General features: G+C 40.6%; 1 protein-coding gene across 2 annotated transcripts in view; it reads left to right on the top strand.

Annotated features, from left to right (window-relative positions):
• Window positions 1–16,063, top strand: part of FTO (FTO alpha-ketoglutarate dependent dioxygenase) — a 348,533-nt gene that overhangs the window by 104,414 nt on the left and 228,056 nt on the right. For both annotated transcript variants that reach the window (XM_005608264.4, XM_023636997.2), the window contains one exon: window positions 892–1,519. In XM_005608264.4, the coding sequence (XP_005608321.2) occupies window positions 892–1,519 (628 nt within the window). The remainder of the gene's footprint in view (window positions 1–891; window positions 1,520–16,063) is intronic.

Raw genomic sequence — 16,063 nt, forward strand, 5'->3', positions numbered from 1 at the left:
AATGCATGTACTTCTGCTTTAGAGGAGGGAATTATCTTATAGTACTCTCCTCCAGTGACACCAGTAGAATTATTCCAACTTTCTGAATTGCAGTGGAATACTCATTCATTCATTCAGCATTTACCGAGTACATTCTGGGCACTGGTATTATAGTTGTGAACAAAATTGTCATGGCTCTTGTGTTCACAGGACTTAGTGTGTAAGTCCCAGAAAGAACTCATTTCTCTTTTAGTGACAGTGTTGAAGCAGAAACTAGCTTGTCATTTATTGAGAGGCAGTGCAATCTCGATATTAAGAACTCATGCTCCTGGAGCCCGCCTCTGGAGCCCAGTGGCTTCGAATTCCAGCTCCAGTGTTTATCAGCTGTGTGGCTTTGGGCCCATTTTGAAAATTCTCTGTGCTTCAGTGTTCTCCTCTATAGACGGGAGATCCTAATAGTGCTACTACCTAAAGTTGTGAGAAGTAAGTGAGTTAATGTGTATAAATCGTTTAGAATAGTACACTGCGCTTAGTAAGCACTTCAAACTAGGTGTTAAGCAGTTAATTAATAAAATTGTGTTTTCTGGGAGGGCAAAGGCTGGAAGACAGACTGAGGGTGGGGACAGGTGGTCATACAGGGAGGCTGGTAGATCAAAGCCCAGATTATTATGACTGTTTTGTTTACATTAAAGAGTTTTAATTGTTTGAGCTTGTGCTTGAAAACCTTGGCTGGGGAGTTGATGACGCTTGTTTTATTTAGTCTTCTGTTTTAGGCCAGAGAGATAAGAATCCTGTTTGGAAATACTACCTGATGGTTTTTTCTTTTCTTAGTGCTTGCAAAGAAACACACTTTTGGAAAGAATAAAATTATAGCTATTCATAACCACCTCTTTTTGCTTTGTTTTGTTTTAGTGGCAGCTGAAATATCCTAAGCTGATTCTCCGAGAAGCCGGCAGCGTCCCCGAGGAGCTCCACAAGGAGGTTCAGGAAGCCTTTTTCGCACTGCACAAGCACGGTTGCTTATTTCGGGACCTGGTTAGGATCCAAGGCAAAGATCTGCTCACTCCAGTGTCTCGCATCCTCATTGGTAACCCCGGCTGCACCTACAAGTACCTGAACACCAGGCTCTTCACGGTGCCCTGGCCAGTGAAGGGTTCTAATGCCAAATACAACGAGGCTGAAATAGCTGCTGCTTGTCAGAGCTTCCTCAAGCTCAATGACTACCTGCAGACAGAGACCATCCAGGCTTTGGAAGAACTCGCTGCCAAAGACAAAGCTAATATCGATGCCGTGCCAGTGTGCATAGGGCCAGATTTCCCCAGGCTTGGTATGGGGTCATCCTTTGATGGACAAGATGAAATGGACATTAAGAACAGAGCAGCATACAACGTAACTTTGTTGAATTTCATGGATCCCCAGAAAATGCCATACCTGAAAGAGGAGCCTTACTTTGGCATGGGGAAAATGGCGGTGAGCTGGCATCACGATGAAAATCTGGTGGAAAGGTCAGCGGTGGCAGTGTACAGTTATAGCTGTGAAGGTACCGTCTGCTCTGTGAAGAGGCAGCCCTGAACGTAGCATCACCGGAGCCGTGTAGGCTCTGGAGACTTACGTGCTTGTGTGTGTGTTTGTGTATTTGTGTGTATCTACATAGGTATCATGTGGTATCTAAACAGGTATCATGTTTTAGGCTTGCACACCCGTATCTCTGCAGAATATACCTCTTTCTCATCCAGCTGTGCTATCTAGCTCTTTGTTAGATTGTACTCAGATAGAATGTTTTCGTGTTTAAGCACTACTGTTGTTTTGTCTTTCCCATGCCCAGGAGAGCAGCATCTTGGTTTCATACAGCCAACTGCCTTTCTCTAAAGCTCTGAGTAGATCGTACAGTTGCTATAATTAACTTGCTGATAAAGGGCCAGGAAAGCAAAAACCTGTCAAATCTTTCCAGGTTCCCACAGGTGCGCATTTCCAGCCTTGCCAAAATATTTCATTATGGTTGATATCGCTGTCTTGATGGGAGTGATTTGTCAAATATGGATTTATTCTCGGCCTCATACAGTTTTGACTACTGTCCTTCCTTGCCAGAAGCAGTTGAAGTGGGTTTTGTAAGCAGACAGTTCTCTATTTTCAGGAAACCCTCCAGCTCCCTGCCCCGCCCCCCTACCCCCCATCAGATCTGCAGTTTGAGACCTAATAGGAATGCTGTGGCAACCTCATTCTTGCAGTTTCTGAAATCTGGTCCCCTTGGAACAGAGATCATAGACTATCTTTTTTGTGGTCTGCCAGCTTTTCCTTCTTTTTTCTTCAGTTTCTGTGTGTTTAGGACAGAACAGGATTCTTTTTCAGAACAGGATTATAAAAAATGTAGTTGAACATCTTGAGGGCAGTGTGACCATTGCTGACTTTCTTCTTTGCCTGATAATTTGATAAAGAAATACAAGACAAAGTGTTAGCTCTTTCACCTCTTTAACCCTTCTACTTGTTTATGAAAGATGCGTTGGGAACCACAGTTCTAGATAGCCCATCAGGAAATGATCTGGAACTTTTAAGGGTCATTATTTTCTGAAGACTCTACTTTTTTAATGGGATTTTGTTGTGGTGTTGTTTTTTATTTAAACGTTTTATTAAACTAAAACGACTGTTTTGGAAAAGGGATTTTAATAAGAAATTTTCTTGGTTCTCTTAAATTTCTTACCATTTCCCCATCTCACAAATTTCCTCAGGATAGGTAAAATATTTCCTAACTTTACCTTATGTCTTCAGCCCAAAACAAGGAGCTAGTTGGGTGGTTGGAAATGTCACTGGTTTCCCTGGCATCTCAAATAATGATGCTGACCTAAGAAAATTGCTTGAAGGGGATTTGATGCTGTGCTAATGGGAAGAACCAAGATCCTCTGATCTTGAATAAGGCCTTGCCAGGGACTAAGAACTGTCACATCCAAGAACTCTGATGTGAGCGAACAGTGGAGTTTGTTAGTTTCTTTCTTAAGGAGGCATCTCTCTGAAACTGAGGCAGTGGTATGTGATAGCTCAGACTTCTACAAAGATGTCTTTGTGCGCCCTCAGCCCTACAGTTTAATAGTCCTATTGTACTTCCAGAGCGTGGGTGATTGAGTCGTTTTTGAAATCTAGAATATCGTTTAGAAAGGAATTTAATTTTTTTTTTGAGGAAGATTAGCCTGAGCTAACTGCTGCCAATCCTCCTCTTTTCGCTGAGGAAGACTGGCCCTGAGCTAACATCTGTGCCCATCTTCCTCTACTTTATATGTGGGACGCCTACCACAGTATGGTGTGCCAAGCGGTGCCATGTCCGCACCCGGGATCTGAACCGGCGAACCCCAGGCCGCCACAGCGGAACATGCGCACTTAACCACTGCGCCACTGGCCCGGCCCCTAAATTTTTAATTAGTAGTTTGTGTGGTTGACAGTAGTTTAGACTGATAACACAGACAAATATATGTAAATATATAAAGGTTCATCCTTCCAGTTATCACCTAGGGGAGGGAAGTGCAGACTTTGAATCTGTGCGGTGTAATTCCTTTGTTCTCTTAGCCCCTGAGATTCCCGGAACTCTGTCTAATAATGACAGCAGTACTGAAAGCTCTCATTTCTTGAGCACCTACTATGGGCCAGGCAGTGGTATAAGCATTACATGTATTCAGTTTATTTTTCCAACAACTCTATGAATGAAGTAGTACTCTTATCTTCACTTTACCGATGAGTAAACTGAGGCACAGAAGGATGATTAACTTTTCCAAGGTCATACAATGATTAATTAGCAAAGCTAAGATTTGAACCTAGACATTCTGGCTTCAGAGTCCCAACAGCTAAGGCTAAATGCCTTATGAGCAGGTATCTCCTATCCCTGCAGTTTGAGTTTTTGAAATGTCTGCCTCTGGAAAGGTTAAGGAAACGTTCTACTTGCTCTTCCTTGCACATCCTGATGCCCTCCCCTCTCTTGGCCACCTCACTTCTCTCTCCCCACAACATCTGCTGGAGCTTTTGCTGATTGGAAGGCGTTAGATTACCTTCTTCTATGAACTGGAACTCTAGGTCTCTGCCTGTGTGTGTGATGTTGGGTCAGATGGTTTACAAAGCATGTGCCTTGAAAATTTGGCGAGTGCATTTCTTCCAGGTGACTTCTAGGTGACAAAGGATCTGTTTATTTCTCTGGCCCCCTGTAATCCTGCCAGAGGTGTGGTAAGGGTAAACTTGAAGAGGGCCATTGGGTTAAAATCATGGTTGTGTTGGGAAGGGCTTAAAGCGGGCAAAGAGAGTGGAAATTTCAACCAGCTGTACTCTTTTCTGCGTGCTTGAACGTGTTTGTGGAGCAATTGCTAAGGGAGGTTCAGTGGGCTGTTCGAGACAGTGTGGAGACTCCAAAGGTCAATCAGGTGCCCTTCATGCCTTGCAAGGATAGGTGAAGTAACGGATGCTCTCATGATCATAGTTGTGACATGATGAAATGCCAGATCTGGAAGGGACTTTTGAAATTACCTAGTTCAAGCCTCTCGTTTTTCAGATGAAAACACTGAGGCAGGGAGAATGGAAGTGACTTGTCCAAGGTCAAGTAGTTACTTAGTGACAAAAAAGTGTTACATGCCACAGGAGAAGTTTATTTAAAATGCATTGGCAGTTCAGAAACAGAAGTGATTACTTCCTGCCGAAATTAAATTCACTGGAAGCTTAAGATCTTTTAGGAATGTGCTCTCAATATCCTTTCCCAGTGACATCTTCATGTAGATTTATAAAGAGCCAATCATCCCTCTTTGGTTTATTTCCCTGAGTAGAGGTCATTGATCAGTAATTGTATAGGATATGTGTAATTATGTACTAAATTCATTGGCTTCACAAGCAGTTCTAGTTAATAGATATCTTCCAGTAGGAGGATTGAAATGGTACAGTTTTTAATCAGGAATGGCTCTGGGGAACCATGTGTAAATAGGCAGAGTATTTGATTTTCCTGTGCTAGCCTTGCTGGCGATTGCTTGTTACTCCTAGATATAAGAAAACAAATTGTAGCGGGGGAGACATTAACAACCCACTGTTTAATATAGTCCTACACCTTGTTCTTTGCCTGGAATACCTTCAAAAAGACCACCTGAACAATAACTATTGGTTACCATTTTTGTTTGGAAGGAAACATTTTCTGCAACCATGGTCTTTATACAAAAAACAATTCTTAAGAATTTTAACTAGTGTCAGGTATTGCAGATTCTTGATACTAATTTTTCAGGTTTCCCGTGAAGGGCACAGCTGGAGAAGGCAGAGAGGCCAAGCTGCGATTCCTGCTAAGGATGTGATAGTCTAGAAAGCAGAGACTTCACAACACTTTTCTTGGAACTCTAGGATTCTCGTTTATGTCTTTGACTCAGGAAAGGTTGAAGCCACTTAAGGATGGGAATTTGTTCCCATAATTCTTAAATCGTTGTTTTGAAATGAGTAGCTCTATATTTCTTAGCTCACATTTGAGACCATGAAAAGATAGAATGTAATTGCAGCTAGGAGTTTTGGAGCATTCATAATTTAAAAAAATGCTATGATACTTAATGTTTTGCTTAGCCTCCCAGCATCCCTGTCTAAGGTCTCAAAGCGCATTTGACCTTGTTTGTTTGATTGTGTCATGCCACGTCCTGTTATTTCTGAAGTCACTTATATTGCTCAGTAAAACTTGTTTGGTCTTATAAATCACGTTTTTTTTTTTGTTTACCCCCATGCAGTTATTTCTTCGGTTAATAGTAAGCATCTGCTATTTGTCAGGCACTCTTCTAGATGCTGAACATACAACAATGAACAAAAATCTCTGCCCTCATGGAGCTGATGCTTTAGCAAGGAGGGACAGAAAATAAGCAAAGAAGACGACTGTGTAACAAGGGTGAGGCACAGGCTCACAGTTCTGAATAGGAAAGTCAAGCTTCCTTTAGAAGGTACCGTTTGAGCAAAGACTGGAAGCAGAGAGTGAAGGAAGGGTGAACAGTCTAGGGAGATGGGACCTGATGTTGGGATGTTTCAGGAAGAGCCAGTGTGGATGGAGTAGAAGGAGAGAAGAGGAAAAGTAACAGAAGTGAAGACAGAGAGGGAAGCCTAGGAGTGGGCCTGGGAAGGAGATAGGGCCTTGTGATACTGTCATACAAGGCGCCGGGCTTGGCCTTGGAGTGAGATGGGGAGTAGAAGAAGGGAGGCACTGGAAGCAGGAGAGCTGAAAGAGGCTGTTGCAGTAATCCAGCCTAGAGATGGTGGCCCAGATTAGACGAGGCAGAGATGATGGGAAATGTTCGTAGATGGTCCTGTGTCTTTTCACCAGAAAAGAGTGGGAGTGTTCAGTGCAGGTGAGAAAAGAAGACCAGCGGTCAAGAGGAGGCCAGGCCTACAAGAATGGCTGATTATTTTTCCCTTGTACAATAGCTTTATTGAGGTGTAATTTACATACAATATTTAAAGTTTACGGTTTCCTAAGTGTTAGCACACCTGTGAAACTGTCACAACAATCAAGATAGTGACCCAAGTTTCCTTGTGCCCTTGGTAATCTCTCTTTCCTGCCCTCACTTGCATCATTCGCCTCTTGCCTCAGGCAACCACTCATCTCTTTTCTGTCACTGTAGATTAGTGTGCATTTTTTGGAATTTTAGAGAAATGGAATTATACAATATGCACTATTTTTTTGTCTGGCTTCTTTCACTTAACATAATTATTGTGAGATTTACCCATATTGTGTGTATTAGTAATTTATTCTTTTATATTGTGGTAAGATATATATAAGATAAGATTTACCATTTTAACCATTTCTAAATGTATAGTTCAGTGGCATTAAGTACATTCACATTGTTGTGCAACCATCGCCACAACTTTTTCATCATCTCAGAGTGAAACTCTGTACCCATTAAATGCTAACTCTCTGTTCCACTTCCCCTAGCCCCTTGCGACCTCTGTTCCACTTTCTGTCTCTAAGAATTTGACTGCTCTAGGTACCTCATATGAGAGAAATCATGCAATATGTGTCCTTTTGTATATGGCTTATTTCACTTAGCAAACGTCTTCAAGGTTCATCTATGTTGTAGCATGTGTCAGACTTTTATTTTTTTAAGGATGAATAAAATTTCACTGTATGCATATGTCAGATTCTGTTTATCTTCTCCTCCATCAGTGGACATTTGGTTTGCTTCCCTCTTTGGGCTATTGTGAATAATGCTGTGATGAACATTGGTGTACAAATGTGTGTTTGAATCCCTGGTCTTAATTCTTTTGTGTATATACCTTGAAGTGAAATTGCTGAATCAAATGATGATTACATGTTTACTCTTTTGAGGGACCTCCATGCTGTTTTCTGCAATGACTGTTCCATCTTACATTCCCACCAACAGTGCACAAGGATTCCAGTTTCTCCACATCAATGCCAACACTTGTTTTCTGGTTATGCTTTTCTTTTTAAATAATAGCCAATTCTAATGGATGTGAAGTCATTTCTCTTTGCATTTCCCTAGTGATTAATGATGTTGAGCATCTTTTCACATGCCTGTTGATCATTTGTTTATCTTCTTTGGAGAAATGTCTATTCGAATCCTTTGTCCTTTTTGTTTTTTAAATGGTTGAGTTTTTATTTTTTATTTTTTTGGTGAGAAAGATTGGCCCTGAACGAACATCCACTGTCAATCCTCTACTTTTTGTTTGAGGAAAATTGTCCCTGAGCTAACATCTGTGCCAGTATTCCTCCATTTTGCATATGGGATGCTGCCACACCATGGCCTGATTAGTGGTGTGTAGGTCCGTGCTGGGGATCTGAACCTGCGAACCCCCAGCCACTGAATCGGAGTACGTGAACTCAACCACTATGCCACTGGACCGGTCCCTGCCAGTTTTTAAATTGAGTTGTTTTATTAGTCTTTGAGTTTTAGGGGTTCTTTATATGTTATGGATGTTAATCTCTCATCAGATATGTGATTTGCAATTATTTTCTTCAAGAATGGCTGAGTTTTTAATGATGTATTGGTGTGGTGAGCAGGAGATAAGAGAACAAATTGGATTGGAACAAGCTTTATTGTCTATGACATTAATTGGGCAGTTTAGTTCTGTACTGTTGAATGACGTCATTCATATTGATATTAATTAGCTGTGGGACCTTAGGCAAGTTACTTAAATTCTTTGTGACTCAGTTTTCTCATTTGTAAATAGTGATAAGGACCTAGTGAATCCCAGCTCAGGACTGTTAGGATTGAATACGTGTAAAACTCTAACATAATAGTGTTCAGCACTTACTAAGGATTCAATAAATGTTAGTTATTTTCAGTTTTTATTAAAACTATACATTCATGTAATTTTAAAAAGTCAACTATTTCTGTGTGGTTTGTTAAGAAAAAACACATTTATCTATGCCTTTTCTCCCCATTTTCATTTCCCCAGAGGCAATCAGTTTTATTCTTTTCTTTCAGGTAATGCTTTTGATAGTTAATAACATGCATATATTGTTTGGGGCGTTATTTATGGCCTTCCTGATAGGGAAAGTGAGGATTTACTTAGCTCTCTTTCCTCTTCCTGTCCACCTCAACGTGCTCACTCTTCTGATTTCCCGTGGTCCTGGTATAGGAACGTTGTAATTTTGGTTATGTCAGTATTCAACCTTATTGTTATCATGTCCATGAAAATGCTCTTCATAGCCTTGTCAGAAACTTTGATCAGTTTTCCTTTTCTTTAAAACTTCTTAGTTTTTTCCTGTGTTAATAGTGGTCTTGGTTGTTTTTTGTTTGTTTGAGTAGTTTTCTATGTAGTTATCAGCGGTTAAACCCTGTACTCTCTGCCAGTTATTTAAATCTCCTCTCGAGGGCTTTGGAACCTAATCAGATATTCTGTCAATTTCATTTTCTTGGAGAAATATCTTCGAGTCTCCCAACCTGCTCCAGTCTGGACTGGTTACCTCTATGCCTTCTTCCGTGTGGGATAGGAAGTTTGAGGGGCTTGTCAGAGAAGATGAGCACAGATGTCCCATCTTGTGAGATCCCTTCATTGTAATCCAGAGGATTCCCTTCATCTTCTCTCCTTTCTGGAGCTTCAGATTCCTGCATCCCATGTCTCTCTCTTTCCTGACTTGTTTATTTCCGTGGTACACATCCTCTAATGGTTTTCTGAGAAAGGGTCCTTAGGAGGTAAATTTTGGAGACCTCGAATGTCTTAAATTATCTTTATTCTGCCTTGACATGCATAGATGATTTAGGGTGTACAAATCTTGGTAGGGAATAATTTTGCTTTAGAGTTTTCTTCAGAGGGCATAGCACCATCTTTTATCTTCTGGTGTTCATGTTGAGAGTTCTGATTTTTTCCTTTATCTTTTATGTGACTGTTTTTGGTTGGATTATTTTCAAAAGTTTTATAACTTCACAGTGATATTTTTTCATCCATTATACTGAAATTCGTAGGTCCATTAAATCTGGAAACTCATATCCTTCAATGTGGGACATTTTCTTGAATTACTTTGTTAATTATTTCTTCCCCTTCAATGTTCTCTTCTCTCTAGAATCCATGTGGTTTGGTTCTTGAACTTTGGATTGTTCCTCTAATTTTCTTATTTATTTTCTTATTTTCAAACTTTCATATTTTTCAAATCTACTCTCTGAGAGATTTCCTTAACTTTATCTTCCAACTGGTCTTTTGAGGGTTTTTTTTTTAATTAGTGAAATATAGCATATAACATAAACATACAGCTTGATAAATTTCCACGAAATATCTGTGTAACTAGCATCAAGGTCAATAAATAAAACTTGCTAGCACCCCGCAAATGCTCCCTTCCAGTGTATTCTTCCCCCCCACATAACCACGTCCTGACTTCTGAGGCCGTACGTTAGTTTTACACATGCTTGAATTAGCACTGTAAGCTCTTTGAAGCCATGGTTTGTGTCTTGATCCTTCTTTGTATCCTCAGATAATGGAAAATCAGTAAGTATGTGTTGCCTAGAATCAGTAAGTATTTTTTTGTTCTTGAGTACTTGGGCTGTTCAACTACATCGTGGCCAGCGGCCAGTAACTCTTTGATTTCTGCAGCTAAAATCTTTGTTTAGAATTAGGATTCTTTTGGTTTCAAGTTCAGATACTTGACCTAAAGACCTGACCTAAACAGGCTTTATTTAAAGAGATGAATTGTCTCCCTTAATACTAAGACCAGAATTCTCATTGGTTCAGTGAACCTTATTTCAACGGTAATAGTGTGGTCAGTTTCTAAGTTCTTCTCCTTCATCTTTTGGCTCTTCTTGAGCTGTTACTTTCCTCTCTTGTGGCGAGCAAACTTCTCATGGCCCCCATATGGCTGCCTCCAGCTTTTGTGGCCACCCTCTTTCTTTTTCTTGGACTTTGGGGAGGAGAGAAACTGGGTCTTGGACATGTGCTTTGAACCCTGGATAAAGCTTTGCTTGACGCTAGGTGAACAGTTAATTATCCTCTTTTGCTTTAATCCAGTTTGGTTCTGGTCTTCTGTGTCATTCAAGACCTGACTTTTCCTGTAAGTCTCCGTGACTCTCTGTCCCCTCCTGAGGTTGCCCGAGGGATCGCAGCCTCTGCTGTTAGAAGCTCTGGTTTGGAGGAGGTGCTCTTTGAGAAGTGCCTCTGCTTCCTTTCCCCCTTTCGTATTTTACTTCAGATAATGTAGTGGCCTTGAAGCTTTAGCCAAAAGGCCCCAGAGCAGTTTTTTTCTCCTTTTCTTGCTTTCACTTTCCCCCCTAAGTCCATGAAACATGATGTAATAAGCTTCTCCTGTGTATGTGAATATTTATATCTTAAAAAAATTTTTTTTCAAATGCTTAATCTGAAAGCTGACAGAGCCAGACGTCACGTTGAAGGGCTTTAGATTTTTTGGTAAAGAGTTTTCAATATTTCTTCTGAAATCCCAGAAAACTTATAATTACTTTTACAATTTATCTGTATCGAGGGACTATGCTTGTCTTGAATTGCTTGTTTCGAGGCATCTGAGAGCAGCTGCTTGTTATAGATTCTGAGCTGGGACTGAGGAGAGGTTCCCCCGCCTTCAGACTTCTCTGAATTCTCCATTTCTTCAGACCATTCATTCGTCAGTGGCTGAGAAGGAGCATGCTGCGTGTCAGCAGCAGGCTTGACTCCTTGTTCCTCACAGCCCATCAAGGAAAGCATTCCTAAATTGTAGACCTCTTCCAGGGAGGCTTCTGCTTGGCTAAGCTTTCTTTCCTAGGGATATAGTCCTTCAGGAATGTTTCCACAGTGTTCTCTGGCTTATTCCATTTGCCGTTACTTTGGAAACCTGTCCAGAAAAATTATACGAAGTCTGCTCATAGTCTGCCTTCCAGAGGGATGGTTCTGAAAAACAGATCTGACCAATGAAGAAGTCTATAGTGTCTGTCATTACCCTCAGTATAAGTCTAGGTTCCTTACCAGGCTTCACAAGACCCTGCATGTCCTGGCCTCTGCCCACCTCTCTAGCCTCTCTTGCAAATACGTGTCATTGATGTCATACTCTTGCAACACAGAATCAATTATGTTCTTATACACCCACCATGCCATTTCCCTCCTCGAATGTGTCTTCCCAACTTCAAGCCCTCGCCTTTCACCTTCTGTCTCTTTCCATTTTTGACAACAGATTTCCTGTCCCAGACACTGGAATATCATAGATCAGTGCTGGAAAGAGAAAGTATCAGTGGGCTTCATATACCAGCTGACTGTCTGCAACTTCTAAGTTTCTCCTGCCTCAGGATCCGTGACATGGATGGGAAGGGACCTGCTACTTCAGCCCCTCTAGGTGTGGGGTTACGGAAACAGAGAAAATAATTGCCAGGGCCAGAGTCTTAGAAATCTTGGCCCTTGGCTAGGGAATAGAGACTAGGAAACAGGGCTATTTTTTAGTATGTGGTGACGATGAATATATACTTACATATCAGGAAAATTATTGACATAGTATTAATGGTATGTGTTATTAAATATGGTACAGAGTTTCAAGCGATACATTTTATTTGATTAGAACTGTCATCTCTTTCTTCATGCTCAGGCTTCTAGCTTTGTTTCCTATGTAACAGTGGTTGCATACAGCTTTAATAATGTAAACAAAATATTTGATGGCATTTATCTTCTATTAAATGGAATTAATTTTTTCTCAAAAACTAGTTAGCATAAAAACCCAAATTGGTTAATTTTGGGGGGAGGTTTTGGACATTTTAGACTTGACATTTAAACTTAGTATTCTTTTGTATTCTGTCACAGCTTTTCCTTCTTTAACACTTTGGTTAGCGGGAGCCGGGATTGCACCCAACTCACTGAGAGGCTTAAAATCCTTTCATTGTTACTGAGGTTTACAGGCAAGTAGGAGCCTATTGCCTCTGCTTGAGGCAGATATGGCAAGAGTAATCAGTTGCAGTTGTTCTAGATAATTACAAGTTGATTTTATTGAGAAAGTGAGCAACACTATACTTATGCAGTAAAAAGTTTATCAGACATACATCTTCCCGCCTCCCTACCCAGCCCAAGGAGGAAACAAACCTTCAACAAAACCTTGTTTTAATGAGCACATTTCAGAGGTGCGGGATTTATGGGAGACATCAGGAAACACTGATTGCAATTACTGTCTCTGTTTGTCGTTCAGGACTTTATTGGTGCCATATTGAGAAGAGTGCTAGGATGAAAGTTAGAGAGGAAAGTAGCCAACCAGCCTGTTGGCCTTTGAAGATTACCACTTACTAGAGTAGCCAGATGCAGTGGCATTAAAACCGCCTGAAAACCGTTGTCTTTATAATTTAAATCATTTCTTTTTAAAGTTAAGTTATAGTTGATTTGACCAGAGAGGGACATATGAAAAATCTTCTTAAAATAGTTCTATTCTTTCTTCTTGTGCTGCTTGCTACACCTGTTGTCATTAGGGCCCCCTAGAATGAAGCAGCCTGAAGTCTTGGGACATCACAAATACAAACATATGATTTCAATATGATATCAATATTCTTTTGCTAGGTTGATCTGGATATCAAATAATTTAGCGTTAATTACTTTGTTACATTGTATGACCTTGTTCATCACATTACGTTATTAGGTATTAGTCACATTACGTCATTATTATTTTATGCAGCCTCGGCTTCCTCACTAATATGTGCAGTAGACATCTCTATCAGATCACATATATCAAAACTCAAGAGCAAGGGTTGGCAGACATTTTCTGTAAAGCGCCAAATAATAGATATTTCTGGCTTTGTGGGCCTTGTGATCTGTGTCTCAGCGACTCAGCCATACTGTAAAGTGTGAGAGCAGCCAGGGCCAGTATGTAAATGAGTGGGCATGACCGTGTGCCAGTTAAACTTCATGAGTAAAAGCAGGTGTGGGGCCTGATTGCCTGTGGGCTAGAGCAAGGTTCACAGACTTCAATGCCTGTAGGGGCCAGGCAGGTCCCGCAGATGAGGGAACTGGCTGACTGGGGACTGCCACTTGCAGAGAGCCTTGTCTAAAGGGGCAGCTGCTTCTTACGTATAGCCACTTGTGACTGGCTCAGTGATACCAGATCTTGTAGTTCAAGAGTAGCTAGAAATTTGTATTTTTATGCAAAGTACGTTGATCAGCTGGCAACTAATTTAGATTTCTCAAGGACATACAGTGCAGGTCTAGCTGTACACATTTGTGAGCTCCTTTCTGATTCATGGGATCTAGTTTTGCAAATTCTGCTGTTTTCAGCTGTAACTGTGTATTATGTACAAATAAGAACTGGCTGGAGAATGTCATCGGACATGGACAGCAAATATCTGGTTCTGCTGCTGCTAACTAACCCTTCTAGTGCCTACGACCAGACGTCAGTGCTTGATCATACCACTCTTTCCTGCAGAGCCTGGAGAAAATTGCAGAATTCTCCACTGAGGCTCAAAAAAGCCACAACCAATGAATTAGTAGTATCCACTGCTATGTAAGGTATTTGTTGTTCCAGAGGATTCTCTTTAAAATGTTTTTGAGATTAACCTAGAAAATGGCTTTGAGCTTTTAATATACGACTTTATTTTTAAAGAAACCTAGCTAAAAGTTCCTCTTAAAAGAAGAGTACTTGAGAAACCATGTATCAGAAATAAGAAATATGAAAAAAGGTAAGATTCTGTTCATACGGCATTATCAGATTTTAGATTCAAACTTAAGGAATTGAAGATTACCCAAAGTTGGATGTGCCCTTGAAGGTCATTCAACAGCACTGCTTCCTTGAAGAGACCATGAATTTGGATTTCTGGTCTGGTTTTTCCCATCACACCTGTGGAATGTAATGTGAATGAATGGTTATAAAGGGGAGTTCCTTTTTTCCTTTTTTTTTTTTTTTTTTTTTACTGCTGTTGACCCTTGTGCACAGTTCCTGTAGAGTAAGATGTTCAGGCTGTAGGGATCTGTGTATGAGTGTGTGCCATCTGGGATGCATGCACTTTTGGATTGTGTATGTGACATGTACACGATAAGAGCCTAAGTAAAACATGCCTTATTGTCCAACTGATTGCATGAATTAACATTTTCTTTTCCTGCCATCTAGCGCGGTAAGGACTGTGAATGGTGTGAACTGAAAGAACATTTTGTTTTTAAGCAAGCAGTTTAGTGCGAGTGATCATTGAATGCCTTCTGTGTGCCAGTTACCAGGGCTCTAAATACGGGTGAAAAAGAAAAACGGACCCTGCCCTTGAAGACCAGAGTCTAGTGGATTAAAGTCTCGTGGAATTCAAAATGTCCCCCTGCTAGTCATCAGTGAGGAACATTTGCAGTTCCGCTGGAAGGAAGGCTCCACTAGGGGAGGGGTCTTTGTTTCATTCACCGATGGATCCCAAGTGCCTGGGTCAGTGCCTAGTGTGTAGTAAGTGCTCAATAAATATTTCTTACATGAACTTTGGCAAGTTTTTATGTAGGGCCATCCCTGTGAGACTGGTCATGTAGGCAAATCATAGCGTGTGCCTTCCTCTTCCTTTCTGTCTCTCTCCCACCACTGTATCTCAGCCACGTGGTTCTCCTCCCAGAAAAATAAGTCTTGAGTATCCTTCCAGAAATATCATACGTACTTATGCACACATAAGTGTGTGCATGTGCTTATATTTTTTACACAAATTATAGCCTATTCGTTTCTTTCTCTTAAACATATGCCAGATGGATGGTTGAGGGAAACGGGGTAGGGGAAGGGTGACGGGTAAAAGGGGGCACGTGTACAGTGAGAGATGGTAATTAGACTTTGGGGGTGAACATGTAGTCTACACAGAAATCAAAATAGAATGATGGGCACCTGAAATTTATACGTTATAAACCAATGTTTCCTCAATGAGAAATGTGTGTGTGTGTGTATAATATATCAGATGGTTCTGTATCAGTGTATAGGCATATTACTTTTAGTGACTACCTAGTGTTTTATTGCTGGGACATTTCATAATTTATTTAACCAGAAACTTATTGATAGTTGTTTAGGTTATTTCTGATCTTTTGCTCTTATAAGCAGTTCTACAATAAATATCCTTGCTCAAAAGTCATTTGGCAATCTCTGCAAGTATATTTTAGTATACATTCCTAAGAGTGGAATTGTGGAATTTGTATAAGTTCAAAGGGTTTATGCATTTGTGGTGTTGATACGCTTTGCCAAATTGTCCTCTACACAGAGCATGTGTGTGCCATTTTGTTACACTCTTAACTAACACCATATTTTATCAGTGTTTGATCTTTTCTGATCTGATAGGTGAAAAATATCTATTGTGGCTTTAATTTGCATTTCTCTTACCTGAATAAGTTTGAACATCTTTTTATATGTTTACGAACTCATTTTATTTCCTTTTATGTGTTCTGTCTTCATAACTTTTGCCCATTTTCCTTTTTTTTTTTTCCTGAGGAGGATTTGCCCTGAGCTAACATGTGTTGCCAGTCTTCCTCTTTTTGCTCAAGGAAGAATTACCCTGAGCTAACATCTGTGCCAGTCTTCCTCTATTTTGTATGTGGGTCGCCACCACAGCATAGCTGCCAATGAATGGCGTAGGTCTGCACCTGGGAACCAAACCCAGGCCATCAAAGCAGAGCGCACTGAACTTAACCACTAGGACGTGGGGCTGGCTCCAGTTTTTCTTTTTAATTATTGATCTTTATCTTATTGATGTGT

The sequence above is a fragment of the Equus caballus genome, chromosome 3, assembly GCF_041296265.1.
Source record: "Equus caballus isolate H_3958 breed thoroughbred chromosome 3, TB-T2T, whole genome shotgun sequence".
Lineage (NCBI taxonomy): Eukaryota > Metazoa > Chordata > Mammalia > Perissodactyla > Equidae > Equus > Equus caballus.